The following is a 26,895-nucleotide window of genomic DNA, read 5'->3' as shown; positions in this document are numbered from 1 at the left end:
TGAATAATGGTATTCTCAAAGCAAGCAAGGTTTTGTCATTTCATAGCACACAGACACTTGGGATACTGCAAGTCATTTCCCTAGGTTTTTTTACATTGAACACAAATGGGTGTATCCAATGTCCTACTCAGAGCAGACCCATTAAAATTAATGTGCCTAAGTGGAAGAGGACTGGAAGAAGTTCAAAGAATATCTCCAAAAACATTGTAAAATGTTTGAATGTTAAAATGATGTTGGATATAAAGATAATATGGCATCAGTGACATAGTTAAAAGGAATATGCAAAAATGTTTTAAGAAAAAAGGGTGAAAAGACCAGAGTAAAATTATGTCAAAACTAAACTTAAAAGGAAAGGAAAACCGAAGACATAATAGGTTGAAATGTATAATATTGAATAAGATTTGAAAGAGGGTAAGGAATTGCTGAATTTGATTGTGTAAAGGGGAACACAGAAAAGGGAGATGTGAGGAAGTCAGGAAAGAGGGTTATAAAGACAATAAGCAAAAAACTAGATTTTTTGTTTTTTTCTTTGTTTTTTGTTCTTTCTTATCATTTTCTTCTTTTTTCTCTTATGTCTTTTATTGTGCTTTAATGTGCCTGTTGGATTGTGCTGTTTTTTATTGTCTTTTTCCTTTGTTTTGTTTGATTGTGATACTTGTTTTACTATGCAAAATCTTAATAAATATCTTTTAAAAAAATAAAATAAAATTAATGTGCCTAAGTTAGTCATAGCCATCAATTTTCATGGGTCTGAGTAGGACTAACATCGGATACAGCCCAAAGATTCGCCACAAAAATGCAAAATACTCTTCTTCACCTTATACATATACTTAATAAGACAAAATACAGAATATTTGATCTTACAGCTATAAGACAGTATGTAAGTGTTTCTTCCCTCTAAAACCTGCATCCCAAGAGAACTTGAATGAATGCTATAGATGTGGCTAGCAACCACATACATATGAAGGGCACTTGACATAAATCACAGAAGAAATGTCAAAGCTTTCTCATTTTCCAGGCAGTCGCACTGATGGCAAATCTACACTACTAAGTTAAAGCAGTTATCACCTCTTTACAGAGAATTCTGGGAACTGTGGTACTGCAAGAGGGGGATAGGAAAGGCAGTTGGTATTTCATAACAAATAATTATCAATACTTCACTAAAATTCCCAGGTTCTTTTGAGTGAAGCCATAAAAGTTAAAACCAATGCATGTTGTAACATACACATCCTGTGAGAATAAGCATTTTGCCACAGAATTCCTTTGGCACCTATTTTGTAGAACTGCCAAGACATGCAGGCTGGTAAAACTATATTACTGTGTCACTCCTTCCCCCCCCCCCCCAAAAATGTATGGCTTTACCAGCAGTGAAGTTCTTATGTGATGTGACGAGGAAATACATATCTAGAGCCAAAATGTCTTAGAAGGAGGAAGGTAGCCTTGCTAAGTCGGTGAAGGAAATAAGCCAAACAAAAGGTACCTAGTTAAACATAAATGGAAGTGTACTTCCCATATGTCTGAAGATTCCTAATGCAGAAAAGCAGCTCTCCTAGAGTAATCTATTCTTACTAATTGGCTGGCTGTAGCAGTTGAAACTCATTAAATCTTTTTGCCACTATTTAAGGTTTATGTTAGGAGATAGTGTCTAAGGAGGACACAAGAGAACGTATTTTCTCTTCTGGCCACAGTGAAGTTTTCTGTTCTGTAGAATCAAAAAAATTTCAGTGACAAATATTTTCAGCTGATAATTTACGTGTACTGCGATGGGGATAATAGTGGTACACTGGAAAGTCCTCCTAAAAACCACAGGTTGACATGTTTTTGGACTATTTTGTACATCTTCAAATACACGATGTGAGAAAAGGAGGGAAGCCTGTGGTTTTGGCAGACTCGCTTACAAGTGGTAGTAATCAGCATATGTGTATGTATGTCTTACCATACCATGCTATAAACTAGAAGACACAGGAAATTATGGAAGGATAAAGACAAAGCTTAACACGTGATAAAACGTTACAATTTGTGCCAAAATGCAAGAGGGAATCAGCTTATGGCAAAGAAATCCCCCAGGGAGGTCCCTCTAAAATTTAGCTGCTGTGCTGTTTTTTGCTTCTTCTCTCTTTTATCATGTAGATTGACTCCTGGTGCATATTTCTTACTTTACCCTGGATCTTTAAGGATTATGTCCTCCTTCAGACAATAAACCACTATCACCCTTGCATACTTTACCAGGGGTGCCCAAACTTTTTTTAAAGAGGGCCAGATTTGAAGTGAACATGCGTGAGGGCTGACCAAAGTGGTTGACCTTTTTTACGATTTTACCCCAAAGTTGTTGAGCTTTTTTATTTATTTATTTTTTATTTACTGCCACAGGGGCTGGATTAAACCAACCAGCAGACCGGATTAGGCCCCTAAAACAGACTTTGGACATGCCTGCTTTACGTAAATCAACTTTGTGTAGGGGAAACAGAAATGCACGGATGTGGTCTTAATCTGGTAACTGAATCAGGGACATGACAACTCTTCTGTCTCAAGTCACTGTCCATTATTAAACCAGGTTGTCATGTTAACTATGTGGATAGAGAGTTTTTCTTCTTTCACTACCAGAGAGATTTGGGACAGACAAAACAGTTTAAGAGCACCCCTGCTGGACCAGACCAAACCCTGCTGGACCAGACCAAGCAGGACCACAAGGATAATAGTTATTTCCTGCTGTTCTCCAGAAACTGCCATCCAGAGGCATTGCATTCATTACTGTGAAATTACTACATACAGTGGTACCTCAGGTTACATACGCTTCAGGTTACATACGCTCCAGGTTATAGACTCCGCTAACCCAGAAATAGTGCTTCAGTTAAGAACTTTGCTTCAGGATGAGAACAGAAATTGTGCTCTGGGGGCACGGCGACAGCAGGAGGCCCCATTAGCTAAAGTGGTGCTTCAGGTTAAAAACAGTTCCAGGTTAAGAACGGACCTCCGGAACGAATTAAGTACTTAACCCGTGGTACCACTGTATGTTAGTCTTGACTAGTATATGTATGCAGCTAAACACAGTGTAAGAAAAGCTCTGCTTTTAGAAGACATCTGAAGGCAGCCCTGTTTAGGGAAGCTTTTAATGTTTACAAGACTATTGTATTTTAATACTTTGTTGGAAGCAGCCCAGAGTAGCTGGGGAAACCCAGCCAGATGGGCATGGTATAAATAATAAACTATTATTATCAAACCAGGAAGCCTATCCAGTCCAGCATTCTGTTCTCACAGTAACCAACCACATGCCTAAAGAAAGGCCATCAGCAAAATGCACGCTAGCACCCTCCCATGTGTGATTTCTAGCAACTGGTATTCATAAGCATATTGACTATGATATGGGATATAATACAGCCATTATCACTACTAGGCATTGATAGCCTAATCCCTCCACGACTTTGTTGGCTAAACTGCTTTGATGTCATGGAATGTTTAAGCACATTGGTTCAGAATGCAAGCCATAATGAAACTGTATGTTTTGCCCACTGATAAAGGTATACATTCATGTTTAAACACAGTACAAAACATTTATTTTAAATATATATTTCTACTGGATGCACACAGCCACAAAGACAGATGAAGCCCTTCTGGTAAGGGTTCATCCATGTTAGCTAATAAATGCTCAATTTGTATTGAGTTGGTGAGTGTTTAATATATTTTATCAAGTTCACTGGGTTTCTAGATGTAACTTTATAGTAGAGGGGATAACTCAAGAAAAATGTCCATAAGCTAACTGTTCAAGGACAAAGCATCTGCAACAAAAACCTGGACTGATAGAGGGAATGCAGCAGTGGAGGCAAAAGAACTAAGATAGCAAGGGGATCAGGGAGGAGGAACTAAACTCTGAAAGATTTGAAATGACTGCCAAGGTTTGATGGCAGATTTCTAGTACCTAAAATCTGAGCAGTGTAATATTCTAATTTACTGCTTATGTCACTATGCACATTTTCCACAAGTATTCACTTCTACATGCCAAAATACAATAAACAAACTCTATGGAAAAAGTTAAAACCTCTGTTGTGCAGAATTTGCTATTAACTCTTTATTCTTTATAATTAATACCATTATTCACTGGACTCCAGATGTTAAAGCAAAGGGCTCCATCTTATTAAAGTTGGATGCATATATCCTCTGAAAAAAATAACATGTCATAAGAATGGAATGTTTCCGATGATCAACTGTTAACTGGGACAAGCCATTGCCGTGCTGTAAACTCCTTCCAAAAACTGCTATCAAACTGGTTTGGCTTTTCCTCCCAACACTTTGTCAAATTCATGGCTTGAATAATTCAGAAATGTTGGTTCTTAAGCCCAGTTTTCTATATAGTTCACGTGCTTAGGCATGTGAGCAGTATCAGGAGTGACCTCCCAGTCAAGCGTGTTTCTTAGAAGAGCAACTTAGAGTCCTGGGTCTCCTTTACCTATCAACTAGAAGGCAGCACTGCCTGGTGCCCCACACTATCCAGATATTTGGAGGGTTGGAAATGTGGAAGCTGCACATGCCATGACTGGTGAGGTTCTGCAAAAATTTCTCCTGCTTAGTGGATAGCCAGTAGGAAACTATATCAAGATATATGACAATATGAAACAGGGCGTCACTTGTAAGGGCATCACTTATAGTGACAGCAAGAAAATCAAACCATGCAGATTACTTTCACAGGATCTTGTGGTGCAATATCAAATAATTATAGGCAGCTTCATCATTTTCCCCCAAGCTCCTGGGGTCCAAGGCACAAGGTGAGCATGATGGGATGTGGGAGAACTATGATACATTCCTGTTCTGGTTTCTTTCCCACGTGCTAAACTTTATTGCCAAAAGGGCACAGTAAAAGCTATGTTTCAGAGCTAGCAAAACAAATAAATAAACAAACAACCATCCTATGAGGCAGTCCATCTCTGTCTCTTGCCTTTCTACCCTTAGGATTTAGTGGAGTTATGTTTTATTTTCATATCCTGACTTTTAGGGCAGGAAACTTTCAAGATTCTGTGCTACAAGACTGCTCACCTCCTTGCTCCACCCCCACCCCACCCACAGATACATCTGCCCCATAATGCAGAAATCTGAGCAGCATACCAGTACCATATAATGGCTTTTACCAAGGAGCAGCTCTCAGCGCTATAGCTGGACACATATGTTTCTTACATTAGTACTAGCGCTCTAGCTCGCGATCCTCAACAAACAGACAATTTTGCAGCCCGCAGCTCATTTATCTATATCTACCGTGTAAGTCAGAAACGTAAGATTTTCATTTTAAATAATGGAGGTTCAGACAGTGACTAACACCACCGGGCTTAGAGCTCAGCTTGCTATGAATCTAAATGTAATTCTGATAATATCAGTTAATTCTTTGTGGCTGTAGACTCTGCAATTTGATTTGTACTTTTGGAGCTGCACCAAAACCAGTCCATGACTAGATCTAACCCAAGCATGAAACTTCAGTTATACCTTCCCCTCTACATGATTCAGCAACAAAATGATAATCACCCATTTTTTCTCAGTGTTAATTTCTCCTGGTGCAGTGGATATGGACTGGGGAAGCTGCATTCAAATCCATTCCTGCCTATGAAGTTCATTCAACCACCTTGGACCAGAAACTATCTCATGATTATTGCAAGGATATAATGCAGTAAGCTGAACTCTTTAATATACATACATAAATTTCCTCCTGTTAATCTGGTTTGCCTTCCTTTCCATACAGACACCACACTAAAGACTATTCATGTGTTTCCTATGCCTAATGAACAAGCTACTGTACTGGCCATCTCTTAACAAAATTTATCAGTCCCCTTTCATAGAAATATGGAGCATTTCTGAGAAGTGTACAGCCTTGATTTACTTATTTAAATGTGAACATCTATGGTATCTATGGTATTTGATTAGTGGTGTTTGACTTGACCAAACACCATCTGTCACTTCATGAACTACACTTTAGAATTTCTCTTCTCGTAAGAGTAGCTACATTTCCAGTGTCTCCTAATTCTCAAGCACACATAAATAGTTATTTCTTCTTTATCAGTTATAAGTCAGCTACAGGAGAAGAGGAAGCAAAGTAACCTAGTATTTGCTACAGAATGGATTGGGAGTGATCCAATGGTTGGAGGGGTATTCATGGAAGGATCACTCCATGGTGATGTTCAGATAGCTGTGAATGATACCCCAGCAGGGAGGAGAATTGCTTTACCTGTAAAGGGACCCCTGAACATTAAGTCCAGTCACGGACAACTCTGGGGTTGCGGTGCTCATCTTGCTTTATTGGCTGAGGAAGCCGGCGTACAGCTTCCAGGTCATGTGGTGAACCAGAGCAGTGCACGGAAACGCCGTTTACCTTCCTGCCAGAGTGGTACCTATTTATCTGCTTGCACTTTGACGTACTTTTGAACTGCTAGGTTGGCAGGAGAAGGGACTGAGCAACGGGAGCTCAGCCCATCGCGGGGATTTGAACTGCCGACCTTCTGATCGGCAAGCCCTAGGCTCTGTGGTTTAGACCACAGCATCACCCGCGTCCCCTGCTTTACCTGTAGTGGGCCCCAAAGGAGAGTGAAGTTTGCAGTTCCATGTCAGAAGAGGATAATACAATTTCCTTGAATGGAGAGGTAGTAGTACCATGGGTTCTTCTTGCAGAAATGCTTCCAGTTTTCTTTCCCCCCACTAGCTCAGAGGACAATTCCCTCTCTCATTCTGAAGTCCTGGCCTCATCCCTCAAATAAGGGGCATAAGCCCAGGGTAATGGCATGGATGACATTCCTGGCAATATGGCTCACACACCTGTTGAGGCCCTAGTCTTGCTGTAGAATGGCAAGATGGAGACACCAAGCAACACAATTATTCAAAAGTGCTACCACTGATTTCGGGGAATTGGGAAGGTACCTTAGCTTCCTGAAGAGCTCCAGACAGTGAAGCAGGCCAACCAATGGTTAGAGTGTAGGTAGCATAGGTTTTGCTAAAAATTGATCGAACATAGTTAAGAGTGCATAATTGCACCTAGCATGGGGTGGTGACAGCGAAGCCATCCACTGAGTCCTTGGTGAAGTGCCCAGAAGAGCTGCTTCATGCCATGAAGCAGCTGGTTTAGTCCAGCTCAGTTTCAGAAACAAGCAACTATGCAGCCGTCTTCTGTGACAGAATTGCGAAGCATTTTGAGGTCAAAATTCCTCCTAGTCCTTCCAAACTTGGTGCCACAGCTATTGCAGGTCTATTGGAGGCCAACAGAGCACCATCTGGCCAGAGATTATAGAATTAGTCTCAGTTACTGTAGCCTGAGAATGTAAAGAAGATGCTTCCTTGACCCTTTCACAGCTGGTAATATCTAGCAGGGAGAGACAGCATGGGTCCAGGAAGTGATTCACTACAGGCAGAGTAACACCCTCCACTACGAAAGTAGTGGCACAACCCCTCCTGAACAGACAAATCCCTGGTCCCAGTCTACTGATGCCCACTCTCAAACATTCCCTTCTTGGGCAACATCATCAAGAGTAGTGGCCAGCAAGCTGCAGGTGTGCCTGGAAGACGCAGCCTATCTGGACCCATTTCAATCTGGCTTCAGATCTGGTTTTGACACCAAAACAGCATTGATCATCCTGACTGATAAGTTTTATCAGGAGACAGAGGGAGTTCAATCCTGTTGATTCTCCTAGATCTCTCTGTGGCTTTTCACATCATTAAACATTGTGTCAATCTGGAGCAACCCAGAGGGTTGCCACTGTATTAAACTAACTCCACACCTACCTGCAAGGTTGCTACCAAAGAGTAGCATTGTGGGACTGCTGCTCAGTTCCATGGTTTTTAGCAGAAATGGTTACTACTGCACATGGCGGAATTTTATTCTTTGATATTTTCATTTTTGTATTATTAACTCTGATGTTGTATGGCCCTCCTGGGCTCCTCTTAGAGCAGGGTGGTCCAACTTTTCATAGCAAATGGGCCACCAGAGTACTTCAACACAGAACCCGTGGAACACATACTGCCTTATTGTGTGCGGTGGGGGGAGTGAAGCCAAAATTTGACACTCCCCCAGTCCACAGCCATAGCTAGGTGATCTTGTGCCCCTGGCAGAACCGTCCAGATTGCATCCCCTAGCCAAGGACAAATTAGCTGTTCTTTGCTCCTCTCCTCCAACCCCCCTCCACCCATTTAATTCCTCACGCACTTCACCTTTCACAGAAAATCCAATATTTAATTTATTATTTCTTAATACAAGGTTTCAGCAAAGAAAATGACATTTTGATGTCAGTTGAGAGGGGTTTTTTTATGTAATTCAGTTGTAAAACAATACACAGATAGGCCTAAATGAAACATACAAACAATATCATACTGATTTGTTCCACAATGATAACTTTACATTATAATACTATAAGATGTAAAATGAATGGCATTACTTTTGCAATATCTGTGTTATTTAGTTATTATAAAGTAAGAAAATTATTATTATTATTCACAAGTCACAAGTTACAAGTTTTGAACCAATTCTTATAGTATTAATCCAGACAAAGGAGTGTTTTCTTTGTAAAAGTCTTTAAGCCAAAGCAGGTCCACATTTTGCCATTTTTCAAAGGGGAATGTTCTGTCTCTGCTATAGAAAGTAGGGTGAAATGCCAATGGTATTACAGGAGAAGGTTGAGAGGCCATCCGTGGGAACCATTTCTTCCAAACTTTTAGATTATATAATAAAAAGGGGTTTTCTATCTCAATAAAAAAATATATTAATTCGTCAAAATGGGTCCCCTCTTATTGAATTCTGATCATCTGGGTTTTCCATATTTAGCCAAGCTATTTGTTGAGCTCCTTGAATTACCAGAAAAATGCTATTACAGATAGGTAGCCGTGTTGGTCTGCCATAGTCAAAACAAAATAAAAAAATTCCTTCCAGTAGCATCTTAAAGACCAACTAAGTTAGTTCTTGGTATGAGCTTTCGTGTGCATGCACACTTCTTCAGATACAGGTATCTGAAGAAGATTCAGGTATCTGAAGACGTGTGCATGCACACGAAAGCTCATACCAAGAACTAACTTAGTTGGTCTTTAAGGTGCTACTGGAAGGAATTTTTTTAGTTTGTTCAGAAAAATGCTATGTAGATGTGCTGCTGCATACCACATGATATTAGGTACTGCCGTGCCACCTCCTTTGGCTGGTTGATATAATGCTTTATATGGTAACCTTGGCCTTTTATTCTGGTGTATAAATTTTAGAATTGTACTCAGTCCTACCAGAGGTGTTCAGTTACAAACCTCAGCAAAAACTGCTTGCTTTTTTATATTTAAAATTAAAATGCACAAAATGTTTCCAATAAATAATTATTTTTTAAAAATCATTTTCTTAGAAAACAGAAAGGCCCTCAGTATGATTGCATGTATATTGCCTTCCCTTCTGGTTCCTTCCTTCCTTTAAAAAATGTTAAACAACATAGGTTTGTACTGAAATTATTCATTTAAGGAATGTATTTACTTTGCTTGCTGAAATATTGAGCAACACTTGATTTCACTGTAACATCAGCTGTAAATATTGCCACTGTAGACTGAAGAAAATTGTGCAATGGCAGATCTGAATGACTAGGGTATTTGCCTTAATGATTGATAGGAATCACATATATTGTCACAAGGGGTTACTTGAGATGACAAAGACTGGACAGCTGCTAAACATCAGTATGAACGAATCTGTCCAAAGGGAAGAGAACAGTCATCTTAAAGTGCCTGTACAAAGGGCCCATCTATATCAGAGGTTGATTCCCAACTTCTTAAAACTGCCAGATGCCACTCACCCAATTAAGTGTGGTGCCAAAACTTTGTTGACTCAGCAGCATAAACTACACAAAGCTCTACTCTCTCATTAGCAACTAGCTGCAAAAAGACCTAAGTTTTCTTTTTAAACTCTGCATTAACATTAGCCTCATGTGAAGGCTGACCACCACTGTTTTCTGACTACCACTGTTTCCAACACACCAGCAACACAATAAAAATGACAAGAGAGCGCCTCTTCAAAAATCAGGAAAGTTCATGATGGAGTTGCCATTTCTGCTTCTCTGCACTATTCTGTGTGCGCTCTAGTTGTACAGCTACCCAGCACTGCTAAAGGAAAGTATGGGGAAATCTGAATCATGGACTCCCACACTGCCCCCAATGTCTACAAATTGCCATTTTTATTTCATTTTTTATTTTACAATTTATACCTTTTTTGAGGAAATCCCTCAATGAAGCATCTTACAAGCACTAATATGTGCAAACTGCTATTGAATTAGTTTCAAGAAAAGCTTTCCCTGCTTACTTTATATTCTTTTTTGAAAATAATTCTCAGAACCGTAAAACTTGATGCCATAATATCAATGTGTTGACTGCTATGAACTGAAAACTTCCTCTAGTATATATCTAGTATATTTTTTCCTGTTCTGAGAAAATACTTAGAGACATAAAATGTGTATAAAACATTAGTGAAATCAGAATTGCTCCCAATTCTCTCTTAACACACCTCTTTTCGGGCTAATAGCAAAGCGGAACAAGGATGTATTTAGACTTTTTGTGAGTTTAAAGAACAGGAAGATCCACTCATCCCTTGGTCAGTTAAATATTGTGAAACTATAATTAAAGAAAGGTTTGTAAAGCACCATATGCTTTTCTTAATATCAAACTACTGCACTGAACCACAAACTCTGAATGAATGTGCCTACCTGCAACATTGAGATACCTACAATAAGGATGTAAAGTAACAATTTATAAATTGGTCTGTTGCAACAGTTAACACTCCATTCTACACCCTTACAGGATTTGCTCACGTCATGCAGCAGCTCTAGTTATTTCAGTATTCAGTGTACACATGGAAGTGGCCACATATATAAAATGCTCATGTGCACAGAAGCTCCATCAAGAAAAGTCTCCAGGCTGGGCTGCATCCCTTAAAAAAGTGATAATTTACATGTAACATTCTTTTCCCTTTCTAAGCTCTTACATCTCTTTCTGACAGAGCAAGCCAGTACAATGGTACCTTGGTTTAAGAGCAGCCCTGCTTACGAACTATTTGGCTTACAAATTCTGCAAAACCGGAAGTAGTGTGAACTTTACCTTGGTCTAAGAACAGAAGCCGAACAGTGGAAGGGCACCAGCAGTGGGAGGCCTCATTAGGGAAAGCGTGCCTTGGTTTAAAAACGGTTTCGGTTTAAGGACGGACTTCCGGAACGGATTAAGTTCATAAACCGAGGTACCATTGTATGCCGAACTGCCTAAAGCTTATCACATGATTAGAGGATATTTGAACATGACCAGTGCCCACAAGAGAGTCCTCTAGAACCAGCAGAATAGAGACTTATTATCACATAATTTTGGAGCAGAGCAACGTACACCTACCCAATACAAGCATTTATTGATTCTCTGAAATGATGCCTTCAATTCTTCTACAAATAGAGGGAGCTTATCAATCAAGAGTATGACCATACTAGAGTGGATAATGCATTTATTTAAACAGCATTTCTTGGGGGTAAGAAGAAAATTTAGATTTCCCAAATTACTCTCAAATTATGGATGCAACTAAACTGGAGGAATAGAAAAAATTGTAAACAATTCATCAACAATAACTTTAACCTCAAATCCTATACACATTTGCCTCCAAGTAAATTCAACTGGTCTTAAATTGCAGTTGATTTAAAACAGCATTGTACAGTGATCCTTAAAAGCTGGTTTTGAAAAGCAAAAATGTGAAACAACGCTTTTCCAAGGGTCCCATTGGTGCTATATTTTGTTTCAGATCTAGAATGATTCAGGTTGTAATATATTATTCATCACATACAAAGCAGAGGGCATCAGTTCACAACTTTGTCCCACAATGACAATCCTTTTAGAAATAGTCAAAACAAAATAAAAAAATTCCTTCCAGTAGCACCTTAAAGACCAACTAAGTTAGTTCTTGGTATGAGCTTTCGTGTGCATGTACACTTCTTCAGATACACTGAAACAGAAGTCACCAGACCCTTCTATATAGTGAGAAGGTGGGGAGGGGTATTACTCAGAAGGGTGGTGGGAATGGGTGATTGGCAGATAGCTGTGATGAGCCTGTTGACGACTCTTAACGACTGCAATAGGTCTTACAGGAAAAAGCAAGGGGTGAGAAGGTGAAAAATGGCTTTGTCATGTATAATGAGATAAGAATCCAATGTCTTTGTTCAGACCATGTCTCTCCATGGTTTTAAGTTTGGTAATAAGTTGCAATTCAGCAGCTTCTCTTTCCAGTCTATTTCTGAAATTCCTTTGTAATAGAAATAGGTTTGCTTTGTTTGAAAGTACAGTTGTTCTTTTCAGGCTACGTGTTTTAAAACACTCATTCAAGCAGATTCTCCCCAGCACCACCACAGGCTTCTGAATCTTGCACTTCAGTCCAAAACTAACAGTGTTTTCATCCAAAAGGTCATTGGCTCTATTCATTTTGGTAATCACTTGGAACTGTTACAGCCACCTCCAACTCTGCCTTTAATACAAAGAAGAAATGTATCCAAATATATTTGACAGAAGACTGACTACTATATAAACAGGAAAATTGTTAGTAGGATATCCAGTGCAAATAGCTTAGAATCCAAAAAAAACTACAGATACATACATAGCAACCCAAGTGCCATTTCCTGCTTTGTGGATATAGATCCATACGCACATACAGAATCCACAAAACAACACTGATCATTAAACTGTGAAATTGGGCTAAATCAAACATTAGACATATAAAGGCAAATATTATTTTTGTGGTGGATAATAAAAACATGAGTTTTCCAATGGAAATAGACTCATTTCCTAAAACATAAGGGGGGGGGAGGCATCTCTAAGTGCACAAAAGTTGGATTTCTAGATTCTAAGGGGACTATTGTTCCTAGTTTTATTTTAGACAATCGGTACAAAATGTAAACAATCATAAGGAAGATAATATGTAAAAGCTACTAGATATCTTCCAATACTGGGATGTCTGTTCAGAACCCAAAAGCCACACTGGCAACATATCATCAAGTAATAGGTTGCGGCTGATTTGTTCACTGGTCCAGGGACCTATCTTCTTTACTACCTCTTTGTAGCTTTTTGCTTATAATTAAAGTTGCTTATAAAGTTTCAACATCTTGGGACTGACAAACAGACATGACTGGATCCTCCCTTATGTCTCATCATTATCTTGACAATAACCAGTGTCATAATTTACTAAAACAAGATTCAAAAAAGAAAAGAAAAGAAAAGAACAAGCCCATAGGTTGAATGCCCACTTTAAAAAAGGAGATATAGGAAGATATCAGTCAGGATCCAAGACACTATGAGATTAATATTGTATGTTCAATGGATTCTTTAACTTGTCCCCCCCCCCCAATATTTTTGAAGTGGTGGGTCTGCTGTTTTTGGAGCCCAGCCATTGCTTATAAAAGCCTCTCTCCCACCTATTTGCACTCCCACAACATCACATCACCTCAACTCATAAAGGATTTCTGCTGAGAAAACGTACCTAAATTGCAACCAGTGAAATGTTAAACAATTGCAAGAAATGGGAATGGTGTTTTCTATTTCATGCTTCTCACTGTTTGAACCATTTTAGAACTGTTTTAGTTACCGTATTTTGAATTTTTGCCAAAGCAACTTTTGTTTCTGAATCTTAATGCCAGGAAGAAGGTCAGTGGGCCTTTTACAGACAAACTACCGGTACTTACAAAAGCATTTCCCATCAACTCATCCATTCTGACACTGTAGATAACGTGATGGCCAAACTTGGCCCTCCAGCTGTTTTGGGACTACAATTCCCATCATCCCTGACCGCTGGTCCTGTTAGCTAAGGATGATGGGAGTTGTAGTCCCAAAACAGTTTGGACATCACTGCTGTAGATGAATATGATGATGAATAGCTCACAATACTTTAAAAATATACATAACAGACATATTTTACCCCTTTAAATTAGCCTAGCATAGGAAAGATGTAGAAAGATTTTGTAACTAAATACAATCCTACCTAATTTCCTTCCCCGCAAGGCTAAAAGCCCATGAATAATGTTTAATGGGAAATATGGGTGAAATTGAACAGACATTCATTCAAACAATGCAAAACCTATAGGAAGAAGATCAATGAAAAAGAGAATAGCACTGATTTGGTCTCTTAAAATGTCATACAGTAATTGTCTTAAATAGACAAAATACAATCTATCTTATTACTATAGCACAAATGATAGCTACAGCATCTAAACCACTTTAATAAACCCCTCTAATAAATCTTGCAATAACTGAAATTGCTCCAGTTTTTGCTGAGGTTTGTAACTGAACACCTCTGGCAGGACTGAGTACAATGCAAAAGTGAGATCTTGAAGAGGAAGAAAGTCACATGGTCTCATTCCAATATACAGTTAGAACAACTACTGTACTGGCTTCTCTTATTTACTTATTACAGGCAATGACCAATTAATGTGCATCTGAACAATGCACAATTGTGCATGCGTGCAAGGTGCCAAACCTGGAATTGACCTGAAAATGTTACTAAACAGGTCACTGGAAGGGTGGAAGGGGGGCAGAGCAGAACGGGGGGGGGGTGCTTATACATGCACAGTGGCCAGGAATGAAACCCTCATGCAAAATGGTCATCAACTGTATGTATTTATTCTGGCCTTCCTCCCAAAGCTGCCTGGGATGGTAAACAACAAAAACAATACAATTTATTTTATTTTGTTTTTTAAAAACCAATCTATATTCTCAAAGATAAACAATCTCAAGTTTGGCAGGAACAATCTATTTCAGCCAACAAATGCCTGGGTGAAAAGGAAGATTTAAAACAACATCTAAATGTTAATGATGAGGGAAGGAAACACAACTAATCAGAGATGGCATTCCATAAGTGAGGAATCACTGTTGAAGAGGCTCTGTTTCAGGCCAGCTCCAGCTGGGCAACACCTACCAGTGGCACCACCATCATAGCATCTCCTGACAACTGTAAGATCTGGGATAGTTGATATTGTGAGAGGTAAACTTTTAATAAGCTAGTTTAGGGCTTACTAGTACAAACACTCTTAATTGGGCCCAGAATCTCACACTTGGCAGCATGCTACACTTTCAAAATTGGTGACACCTAGTCTCATTAGGCTTATCATCCTGGCAGTCACATTCTGCATTTCCAGACCATCTTCAAGACAGTCCAACACAAAATATGTTGCAGTAGTTCTGACAAACAAGTCACTATAGCATAGACTACTGGTGACAGTCTATCCCAGTCTAGCAACAGCTGTAGCTGGTGAAACAGCATAAGGAGGGCATACACAATCCTGATTACAGAGGCCACCTCAGACTCTGGTGACAGAAATCCAGGAACATCCCCAGACTATGAAAATCCAAGAACATCCCCCAGTGGGAATGAAAATGCTCCAAGAGCAGGAAACCCACCTAAATCCTGCACATGAAAACCACTCACCCACAGCACTTTCATCTCATTAGGATTCATCTCAGTTTATTGACCCCACTCAGGCCATCAGTTTCTAGCCTCTCATTCAGAAGGAAAGGGAAAACAGAGCAGCACCATGCTCCAAATCCCCAAATGGTAACTCCCAAATGTTTCACATAGATGTTGAATAGCACAGGAGACAGAATAGGCTCCTGTCATGGGAGCCTATGTCAATAGTCCCCTAGTATTACTTTCTGGTAGTGACCTTGTAGGTAGCAGAACCTCTCTAATACAGTGCCCCAACTCCCAATCCTGTTGTTCCAGAAGGATACTATAGTGAATCTGTCAAAAGCTGCCGAGAAATCAAGGAAAAGCAGCAGGGTTGATTCCTCCCCATCAATCGGGGCGACCAAGGCTGTTCTGGTGCTAAACCCGGGTGTTAAACCAGACTGAAATGGGTCAAGGCCCAACTACAGGTATCTTGATAACCTGTAATTTGCTTCTCCCAAACATATCTGCAGCTGACTAGCAAATTGGCAACTGCTTTCTTGAACACCCTGGAGACTGGGTAATAGTTTTCTAAAATCTCAGGGCCCATGGAGGGCCTAATCTGGAGGGAGAGCAGCACCAACTCCCTCACACAGTGTTATCAACCATAATGAGCAGGGATCGAGAGTGCATGTATATAGTTGTCATCACCAGTGCAAAGGTCCTGCCCAAATCCTACAACAATTCGAAACAGCTCTGCTGGGTGGTTTACTGAATACACAAGGGAAGCTAAGAAGCTGCCTCTACTGCCTATATTGAGACAAAAACACATCAATACTTGAGCCACATCTGCTCTAGCCGTTGGGATGGCCCACTTCGTTGACTGGAGCTCCTGAGAAAATCAAGGAGCCACCTGGCTGCCACATGGAAGTCCAGGGTATTTATAAGTGATTGTGTTGATGGCCCTGTCCATCTTGCAAGGCTAGGGTCTTGAAAAGAGCACCAGACATGCTTTCTGGAAAATTTCCCGAATCTTTTAATAATGCATCAGCTTCTATCACTCTCTGGGGGCTGACCAACTTCCAGTCATGGTTATCTTCACCCCTTCTCCCTTCTAAGATCCATGAAATAATGCATAGCAAACATACTAGTGCAGAAATAAAACAGGAAGCTAAGCTTTAATGAGTTGTTTTTTAGGCCATTCAAATGGTCTGCATTACAGAACAGTACCATAATTTTTTGAATTTAACATGTAGTCTATTTTATGCATACAGTATCTCAGAGATTGAGAGAGGGGAGTATACAAAATAAAGTCCACAACAACTTACTGCCCAGGTTTTCGTCAGTCTGAAAATAGGTGCACTTTGCAGAGCTGATACCACAGACATGAGGGAATGAAGGTTGTTCAGTTCTAGAAGTTTCTGAGGAGGGAGGAAAAACAGGCCAAAACCCCATCAGTTTTCCATATGGGGTTGGAATGTCCTAGCTCATTCAACAAAATAAAATGTGTTCCAAGACCTCACTCTTAATATTGTAAAATATAGAACATACAAAAGAATTGAATGCATTGTGACATGAAACTAGAAAATGTAAAGACCAGATGCAAAGGAAACAGATTGCGCTATTACTTAGTGTTCACTTTTAATGCTTATAATGCAAGTAAGTAATAAGCAAATTACAATATCCAGCACGCACAACACTCATTAGGAACTTTTTTGCTATACAGAGAATAATAACTTACTGTACAATTCAGAAATATAAACCTGAAGCCAATAGGTTCGCTTCCTCCCTTCAAAGTAGGCAATGAGTTAGATAAACAAAACTGAGTAATAAGCAATATTCACTATATATGGAATGGCTCTTGCGTTTGTTTGTTGCTTTATAAAATGTCTGGTCTCCTTCATGGAAGTCTTTGCCCCATTCACTTAAAAGGGGTTTTGATTTGGGTGTGTGAAAACAGATGAGCAAATACTCTGATTTAGCTGGTGAGGCATGGATGGGGGGGGGGGGGTCTTAACTCAATAGATCAAAGTTACTTCTGGACTGGCTTACGACAAACTTATTCTCTAACACAGAAGGGCCTTCCCCTCCACTGTTACTAAAGTTTATCATATTCCCATAGATCTGAGAGCTTCCTTACATGGTTGGGCTGTGGTGGGGAATCTTACTTCATAAATATAAGGAGTCTGGGGATGAAGCAGAGACGTTTTACCAACTTCTTAGTTTTGCATTCTTAGGGTTATCACTCATTTTAAATTTTTTTTAAAACAAAAAGAGAAGTCATACAAATGATAATAATTTCTTGCCATCACTCCAAATGGGTATTCAGAGTTTACTTTTAGCCTGCTAGCATTTGGATCTGATCAATTTCTCTTCAGAGATTTAGCACACCCCTAACAAATTAAAATATCACTATCCAAGTAGCATATACAACAGTATTTAAGCATATTGGTAGGCATATTAGCACAACTGATAAACATCAGAGGGATATTAGTGCAACTGATAATAAAATCAGAGCACCTGGAATTCAAAATAACACATTTCTAAGTCTTTTTAAAGGATATTAATTCAAACTTATATTTTCAGAGAATAAAATAAATGGGAACAAAAATTATCAATTATCCTATAGCTGGCAAATCTCCCAGGTGATTTCAGTCTTCCCCAGCTTGGACTTGGGGAAAGGTGGGCATGCAAGGCATTGGTCCTTGTGACACAGACCAATCAATCTGTTACAAGTTCCAAGAGTGCAAGAAGGTCTTTAAAAAAGATGAAGTTGCCATTCCCCATGCTAATGTGGGTTAATTAAAACTAACATTAAATGTTAGTCTAGGAAGTAAGACAGAATTCTGATTTTACTTTGGCTAGGACCTTACTTTTGCTAGGAATTGGGGCATTTCTTAAAACATTTCAGGTCATTTACAAAAATATAAAAGGATAATCATTACTTGGGCAGGACGCGAAGGGGAAAGTGCTAGATTTTGTTGTCTAGATACCAAGGTAGCATGCATAAGCGCTAGGATTGACTGATTTGTACGTTGTCTTCTCAAATGGATTTTGCCCTTTTAAAGTGGAAGTTGATGAATATCACTGGCTTAGCCAAATATGCCATTCAGTTTACCTCCTGCAGGGGAGTATGGGAAATTTCCAAACTGTCTTTGCAATCCTCAGTTGTTCATTGTATAGGCAAAGAAAACTGCTCAAAAGGGACTGTTCCCTGTTCCAAAGCATATCTGGATTTGTTTTTATCTGGATCTTGATTCTGAGGCTGTTTCCTTATCTGGAAATGTTACTTGATACGTTACATACATTACTTGAAACAAAACAAATTCCTTCCAGTAGCACCTTAAAGACCAACTAAGTCAGTTCTTGGTATGAGCTTTCGTGTGCATGCACACTTCTTCAGATACACTTCTTCAGCGTGTATCTGAAGAAGTGTGCATGCACACGAAAGCTCATACCAAGAACTGACTTAGTTGGTCTTTAAGGTGCTACTGGAAGGAATTTGTTTTGTTTTGACTATGGCAGACCAACACAGCTACCTATCTGTATACATTACTTGATTAACAGCCTCCACAGGTGGGAGGAACATGTGATGAGTCTAAGTCTGAGCTAGAAGGCAGGTGCTGGTTTGAAATATGTCTCCAAAGACAAGAGTGAAATTGAGATGAGATGATTAGAATGATTACAAAGCCAATAATGAAACAGGAGGGGGAGAGGAGGTAAGTAAAATATAAGGAAACAGTTGGATTTGACATATGGCTACAGAGTGTTGGCTCAGCTTGCAGTGATATACTGCTTTTCATGGTGCTAGTTATGCAGCAGACTCTCATCCAAACTCTTGTTTACTTATATTAATTAGGTTTTTTTCCTTGCCACTTTCTTAAAGTGCTTCTTTAATTTAATAAAGTGTTCTACTGTAAACACAAATCACTCCTAAAAACTGAACAGCTAATGTGTGGGCAGAATCACATGAGTCTCTATCACACATTTCTCAACTGCAATTTACTGGTCAAAAAGCTAGATTTTGAATTTTCTTTTACCTTGTATGTAATTCCAAGATACCTCAATACAAAATAAGTAGTTTACTCAATATTTTCAAGAACTTGAAATGTTCATAAGCACTTCTATTAAGGTACTGAGTAAATTTACCCTGGGATTTTGTGTTTGGTAAAATGTCACTTAGCCTAAAGCTCTGTGGATGAGAACAATTAATTGACTGAATTCATATTAGAATTAGCCAACACAGTACGTATTATCTGTTCATATATACGGATACGGATAGATGTAATATGGATAGATGTAATACAGCGGTACCTCGGATTACATACGCTTCAGGTTACAGACTCTGCTAACCCAGAAATAGTACCTCGGGTTAAGAACTTTGCTTCAGGGTGAGAAAAGAAATTGCGTGGTGGCGGTGCAACAGCAACAAGAGGCCCCATTAGCTAAAGTGGTGCTTCAGGTTAAGAACAGTTTCAGGTTAAGAATGGACCTTCGGAACGAATTAAGTACGTAACCAGAGGTACCACTGTAACTAACAACAATTTTTCTGCTGGCTAAATTGCCGCTGGTTTCTACAGAACACATTTTCTTTTTCAACAGTACAAGAGAAACAGAAGATGGCTATGAAGTGGCAAAAATATTTAGAGAGACTTTTATTTAAAAGCAAAAAGCTTACCTTTGCTATTTTCACAAAATGGCTCAATATTTCTGCCCTTATTTTTAATGTCTGTGCTGTTAAAATTTCTCGTACGACCCAGAAACTGACCTATAAAAATAAAAATATTGACTTTAATTTAATGAAAAAAGCAGGCTTCATTGAATTAAAACAAATTTGGTACCACTTAAGAATCTTAAACAACCGGCTCAGATGTGCCAAGCATGTAATAGTGCAAACCACTATGTCTACAAATAAGCATATTCCTATGTCAAAAGGACAGAGAGATAGACATTCTCTGTTTTAGAGAAAGAATGTGTTGAAACATCCACAGGAGGCAGTTGCAGCTAACTAACCCCAGTGCAAGATATTTCATACAAGCTACGTAAGTACCAGAACCTTTGTTGATATGAAAAGGTATTGCTATTTAGAATAAGGCACTGTAATTCTCTATCATATACAACCCTGTGGAACCGCTCTAAGAGGTCATGCCTATTGAGTTATTAATAACCACCTGAATTCATCATAGTGATTGCACAGTAAGGTATGAACATTACTGTGACCCAAGCACAGCTGTCTGAATGTGCTTCTTTCCTGAACTGAGTTCAGTTTTGGATTACAGAAGGATGATGTAAGTTTTCTTGGTATTCTATTGAGCCTAGTAACTTCATTGCTCTTTACCAGGCATAGGCAAACTCCGGCCCTCCAGATGTTTGGGACTACAATTCCCATCATCCCTAGCTAACAGGACCAGTGGTCAGGGATGATGGAAATTGTAGTCCCAAACATCTGGAGGGCCGGAGTTTGCCTATGCCTGCTCTTTACTGATAAAATCATTTATTTTCTACTCCAGTTAACATCTATATATATATATATGATAGGGCTGTGCTATAAATCGCCATATCGTTGAATGCAAGTATTGAAATAACATCATGATATGTGTTTCAACAAGGCAATATACCAGTGAACAAAAGGTGGAGACTTAACAGCTTCCTAGGGGTAGCTTAGCTGAACCGATACTTTATAGACACTTTGCAGGTAATTAGCAGGCAAGGTGTCTTCAGCTTTGTTTGCTCTCTCCCTCCTCCCTCCTAACCAATAGGAAATGACAATAAGCCTTCACACTAACCAGCAAACTCTTTCATCTTCACAGTATCTTTCCACTTAGGTGAAGGGACCCCTGACCAATAGGTCTATTCGTGAACAACTCTGGGGTTGCAGTGCTCATCTCGCTTTATTGGCCGAGGGAGCTGGCATACAGCTTCCAGGTCATATGGCCAGCATGACTAAGCCGCTTCTGGCGAACCAGAGCAGCGCAAAGAAATGCCGTTTACCTTCCCGCCAGAGTGGTACCTATTTATCTACTTGCACTTTGACGTGCTTTCAAACTGCTAGGTTGGCAGGAGTAGGGACCGAGCAACGGGAGCTCACCCCGTCGCGGGGATTCAAACCGCCGACCTTCTGATTGGCCAGCCCTAGGCTCTGTGGTTTAACCCACAGCACCACCCGCGTCCCTTTCTTTCCACTTAGAGCTCAGTTAATTATGCAAAGCCTGCTAACAATCCAGGAGGAACCTCCCACAGCTAGACAATCAAAGATCGAGCAGCAAAGTAAAGAAAGAATGTAAAAAAGAACTGGAAAGCACTTCTTTCTTTCCTCCCACTTCCTCCCCACCAGTGAGAAAAAGAGGGGGATGAGTTTTTGTTTTTATTTTCTGGTGGTGTTTATGTTGTTGGTTTCCCCTAAATAGCTTTCCTCCATATTAAGATGGATGGATGGATTTATTTATTTATTGGAGGCTATCTCTCTGCTTGCTTGCCCTCTCTCCCTCCCTTTGATAAAAAGAGGGAGCTTGGTGGGATGAGGGCTTTTGTGGGGGCTTTCTGTGGGGGGGGGGTGGAGGGGAGAAGAATTAGCTGGCCACCTTATGCTGAAATGAGAGGTTGGGTACTATGTGAGAATTATGGGGAGGGTGTTTTTTGGTAAACAGTACAAGCAAATGCATGTCTACTCACAAGCAAGCCCTACTGAATTTACTGAGGCTTACTCCCAGGAAAGTAGAATTAAGTTTAGTTGAACTCAGTGGGGCTTATGCATGTATAGATTTCACTTAGACCTCTGAGTGAGCAAGCAGATGCAACTTGACTAGTAAATCACTTAAACTAGGGGAGGGGGCACTAGCACATATCAAAAGTATTGCTGCTAAAAGTAAGCTCCCTCCCCTTTTAGCAGCTTTCTTGCAAACCCATCTACAATGAAACAGCTGATGAAACAAAGCCAGGAGGAATACCCAGACTAAGCAGGATTTCCTTCCGTTGCATCTGCTGGTGAGGGGTGGAATCCTGCTAAGCACTGGGTTCAGGTGCACAAGATACCTCCAGGCAGGAAGCTCTCTCATGCAATTGGACCAAGCAGAGTTGCCCTCTGTTCGCATCAACTGAAATGGGACGGGGTGTGTGCAAAGAGAGGGCCATCCTGCTTACAACTGGGCATAACAGAGTGCACGTGTGCCTGGACCAAGACACTTTGGAAGCTGCTAAGTGGGCTTTGGACAAGACCCTCCCTTATGACATCAGGTGTAGGATAGGTGGGTGCTGTTTGATCAAAATGGCCCAGCAGGCCAAGACTAGCAGACAAACTTCAGGTTTTTCACCCTTCCCATAGCGGCATGCAACAATAAAAACAAAACAAGTGAAAACAGAAAAAAAATCATTGTAAAAATAAGTAATGATAAAATGCTGCCCACGAGTAAACTAATATTTCTGGAAAATCTTGTCAACATAAAAAGCTTTTTGTATCTGATGAAATGTGTATAGCCTGGTGATTGTCTAATCTTCAATGGGCACTGTGTTCCATAGGGCAGGTGCTGCTGTGCTGAAGGACCTGGTATGAGTTGTTATGGAAGAAACCTCTGGAACATTCAGCACCACAAGGAAAGCCTCTGTAGATGACCATTGTGAACAGGCAGTTGTACGGTAAGGCAATCCCTCAGATACCCTGGTCCCAAACTGTTGAAAACTCTGTACACCAAAAGCCAAGCCTTAAATTTGGGCTGGGACCATATTGACAACAAGTGCAGTTCCTTCAGCACTGGTGTTATGTGTTACTAGAAGGCAATCCTGGCCACAAGACGGGCTTCCACACAATAATAGTAGGACAGCCCTATAATCCAATCTCAAGGTTAGCAATGCATGGACGACTGTTGCTAAGCTTTCCCTGTCCAGAGCAGCTATAGCTGGGACACTAGCTAACACTGGAAGAAAGCAGTCCTAGCCACCATGGCCACATGAGCCTTCACTCATGGATCAAGGAATACTCCTATTCCACCTCCCTGTTCCTTTAGAAGAAGTGCAACCCCATCTAGAAAGGGTAACTTCCTGAAATCCCAGGCAGCTGTAAGTTTCTAACTATTAACAATATAGGAAACAAGATGAAGGTTTGATTACTTCATAATTAGCTAATCCATCAAAGACAGTTGTTAAAAATCCAGATATAGCAAGTATCTAACTTTACAGTACAGTTACAAATCCAACCTGCATTAAGCTGAGAGACAATTATTATGTATTAACTAATTGGAATCTTTACCTGATTAAACCTCCTTGTAAAGGCAACAACATTGGGGGCAAGGATGTGTTTTTCTTTCTTATTCCATCCACAACTTGCTAGTTCCTAGAAAATATAACATAATACCATCTTTAAAAAAACCTTTCACAGCATTAAATAAAACTTTCCATAAAGAAAACACACCAGCGAAGAAACAGGATTTTAAAATTCCAAATGGACAGAATTGGAAAACTATTATAGCTTCTACTAAAATCTAGTCACTGGATCCTTTGATTTTCCTTGTACTCACAACAGGTATGTCCCCTATAATTCATTATCTTATTTTTAAATCCTGCCTTTCTTCTGCCTTGGAAACTAAGGCAGCATCCAGGCACCCATCCAGGCACTAGCAGGATTCAGACCTGCTTATAGTTTCAGCAGTGTGGTGGTCTTATGTGCATTCAGGCCATACCCTAGGCCCTAAAAGTTAACGCCTGAGTCCAATGCTAAAGTGAGATGTAATAGCACAGACAGAATACAAAGAATGAGGAATACCAAGGCCAGGTTTTTTTGTGTGTTTTTTTAAATGTCACTGATGAGACCAGAGACTTTGCTCCATAGTGAGACTTTAGCAAAGGAAGAAACCATATCTCACTGACATCCAATGAAGCCGAATGTTGGAAGATTTAGGACAGATAAAAGTAAGTACACCTTCCTGTAGCACATAGGCAATGGAACTCACTCCCCTAGGAGGCAACGATGGTCACCAAGTTGGATGACTTTAAAAGAGAATTAGACAAATTCAGGGAGGAAAGGGCTATCAATGAATATGCTCTACCTCCAGTTGGAGGTAGCAATGCTTCTGAATAACAGTTGCTGAGAATCACGGAAGGGGAGAGTGCTCTTGTGCTAATGTTTTGTTGCTGGTTTTCCACAGTAACTGTGGGTCACTGTGAGAATAGGATGCTGAACTAGATGGGCCACTGGTCTGCACCAGCAGTCTATTCTTATGTTTTTGCATATTTCAAGGTGGGCAGGCACATAGGCACACCTTGATCTCTTCTTTGCTGCAATTTAGGATGGAAATGAACAGAGAAGAATAGTCTCAGCCATGTCCATAGGTGCCATCGGGGGAGGGGGTGTAGTTGCCTTGGCACTCACAAATTTCCACTCTGGGTGCCCTACCAAGGCCTGTCATGGACACAGACCCAGCCTGGAAGCAGGGCCACACTTCCAGAAGCACATAAGCAGCCACAGTGGCCCCCAACAGAAGCCCCACAGCAGAGATGGAGGCCCTGAACAAGTCACCGCCATGATTCTGGAGAGCCAGCACAGGTTGAGCAGTGTGCACCAGTGGGATGTGATGGCATGGTGTCACATTGCATGCACGCCACTGGGCACCCACAATCTGGGGCCCAAGTTGGTGCCTCTGACCATGTCCCACTCTCCAGGCCAAGGGAAAGGGTACCATGAGCTCCCACAACCTCTGGAACAGAACACAACTGTGGTACCCTCTTTAGGATGACAGCTAATCTTCTGTGAGAAATCTGTTGGTTTTTCTAAGCATATTAAAAATTAAAAGTGATTTTCCCATTCTTTATATAGACCCATCCCTATTTTTCTAAAATTATTAGAAACCTTGATTGCAATGCAAATCCTGTTTTGCAATCTACTATTTTATTTAAGAAACACATCTTATGACCAAGTGACACCTTGTCGCTAAACGAAACTGAAATTGTATTTTCTAAGGAAATAATTTGGCTCCCTATTCTGATGAAATAATCCTGAATTTTGTGCTTTGTATATTATAGTCAAACACCTCTGTGGCTTTCCTACATCTTAACTATTTTTCAGTATCACTATGGACATTATAAGGCGGCTATGTCTGACTTAATTGTCAGCTCCACGGGGGTAATGTGCAACAAAGGCAAAACATTCTGTGCGTCTGATGAGATTTGCTGTGAACTGGATGGATTAAAAGGATGCCCAATTAAGCAAGGACAGTATATGTAAAGCCCACCATAATTAATTTTCACTGGATAAACTTATTACAGCTGCTTGTTTAATGGAAGGTATTTTAATGAAATCCCATTTCTGTATAACTAGAGAGCATCAGCACATGTTAGCACTTTTGCAATATCAATGTTTCTTGTGTTCACACATTTGGGTGAAGTGGTGCATCACCCTGTCCTGAATCAGAGACTTAATCAGGGCAGTGGTGTAGCATGGGGGCCTGGGGGGGCCATGGTCCTGGGCACATAACAAGGTTCCCACATGACAGGCTTCTTCATTGAGGCCAGAGCCACAGGGAGGAAAGCCATGCCCGGGCCAGGCCTTCCGCCATTCAATGGCCCAATGCTGCCAGCCGAAGTGGCAGAGAGGAGGAGAGGCGGCAGTGGAGGCGGTGCCCCTCTACTCTGAGTGCATCCCCACCACACCACTTTCCGAGGCTGCGACTGGAGAGTCTGACCCCAGTCACACAGGGCTGCCAGGTTGGCATGAGTGCAAACCCTGCCCCTGTGCCGGGTGGTGGCAGCATACACTCTGCCGCTGAATCAGGGTACTCTGTTAGAGGGGTTTTGGTGGAAGTCTCTGTCCAGAACCCAAGTGTGGCGCAGACAGGCCATAGAGATACCAGTGGCAGCCTTAGGATCGCTACCTTGGTAAATTGGCATATTGGGGGAGGCCATATTCCTGGGCACAACCCTGATATATAAGCTAGGTGCCAAATGGCTCCTTAAACCAGGGTTGCAGTCGCCAAAACAGAATGTCTAGTTGCTGTTTTTTCAAATGATGCACTGACTATGATTGATCATCAGCTAAACATTTAGCCAGTTAAGATGATAATCTTGAGCTTGGTGAAGAACTTTGAGAACTTAAAGAAGAAAATCATTTGATTCAAGGACAGTTCACATATCTATTGACCTATTCTGACCTCTTTTTCTTAATGGTGACTGCTCCTGTTCAGGCTGCACAATAAAAGCATTTTGGTTCCAGAAATCCATTCTGATTGTACAGATAAAATATAACTGATAGAGTGCTACAGGATGGGGGTATTAGGGTGTGGAAACAGTCCAGATCCAATGATCCCCAGATGGTGGAAATTTCAGGCACCATCCTGGCGCCCAGGCACCTCCACTTGATCGCAAGTGGTTGAAAGCCAGTTGCAAAATGCACATGGCAGATGGCTAGTTTCAACCCTCTGGTAGGAGGCTGAAATGGATATACACCCAATACCTGAGCCAAAATTCCACCTACACCTGTAATCAATAAAGTTGAGACCATTTTTAATCCAGATCATTGTCTGTCTGAGTTCATT

At 40.5% G+C, this 26,895-nt stretch overlaps 1 protein-coding gene across 9 annotated transcripts in view; it reads right to left on the bottom strand.

Moving 5' to 3' along the window:
- The window catches only part of RALGPS1 (Ral GEF with PH domain and SH3 binding motif 1), a 232,575-nt gene that overhangs the window by 137,576 nt on the left and 68,104 nt on the right, over positions 1 to 26,895 (bottom strand). For all 9 annotated transcript variants that reach the window (XM_081847635.1, XM_081847627.1, XM_081847632.1 and 6 more), the window contains exons 6-8: positions 23,619 to 23,702; positions 20,055 to 20,144; positions 16,705 to 16,797 (exon numbers count right to left, since the gene is read on the bottom strand). In XM_081847635.1, coding sequence (XP_081703761.1) covers positions 16,705 to 16,797; positions 20,055 to 20,144; positions 23,619 to 23,702 — 267 coding nt within the window. The remainder of the gene's footprint in view (positions 1 to 16,704; positions 16,798 to 20,054; positions 20,145 to 23,618; positions 23,703 to 26,895) is intronic.

Source organism: Podarcis erhardii (assembly GCF_964252035.2).
Source record: "Podarcis erhardii genome assembly, chromosome: Z".
In the NCBI taxonomy this organism is placed as follows: domain Eukaryota; kingdom Metazoa; phylum Chordata; class Lepidosauria; order Squamata; family Lacertidae; genus Podarcis; species Podarcis erhardii.
Note: the sequence above shows the minus strand (reverse complement) of the source record. Positions and strands in the feature narration are given on the sequence as shown.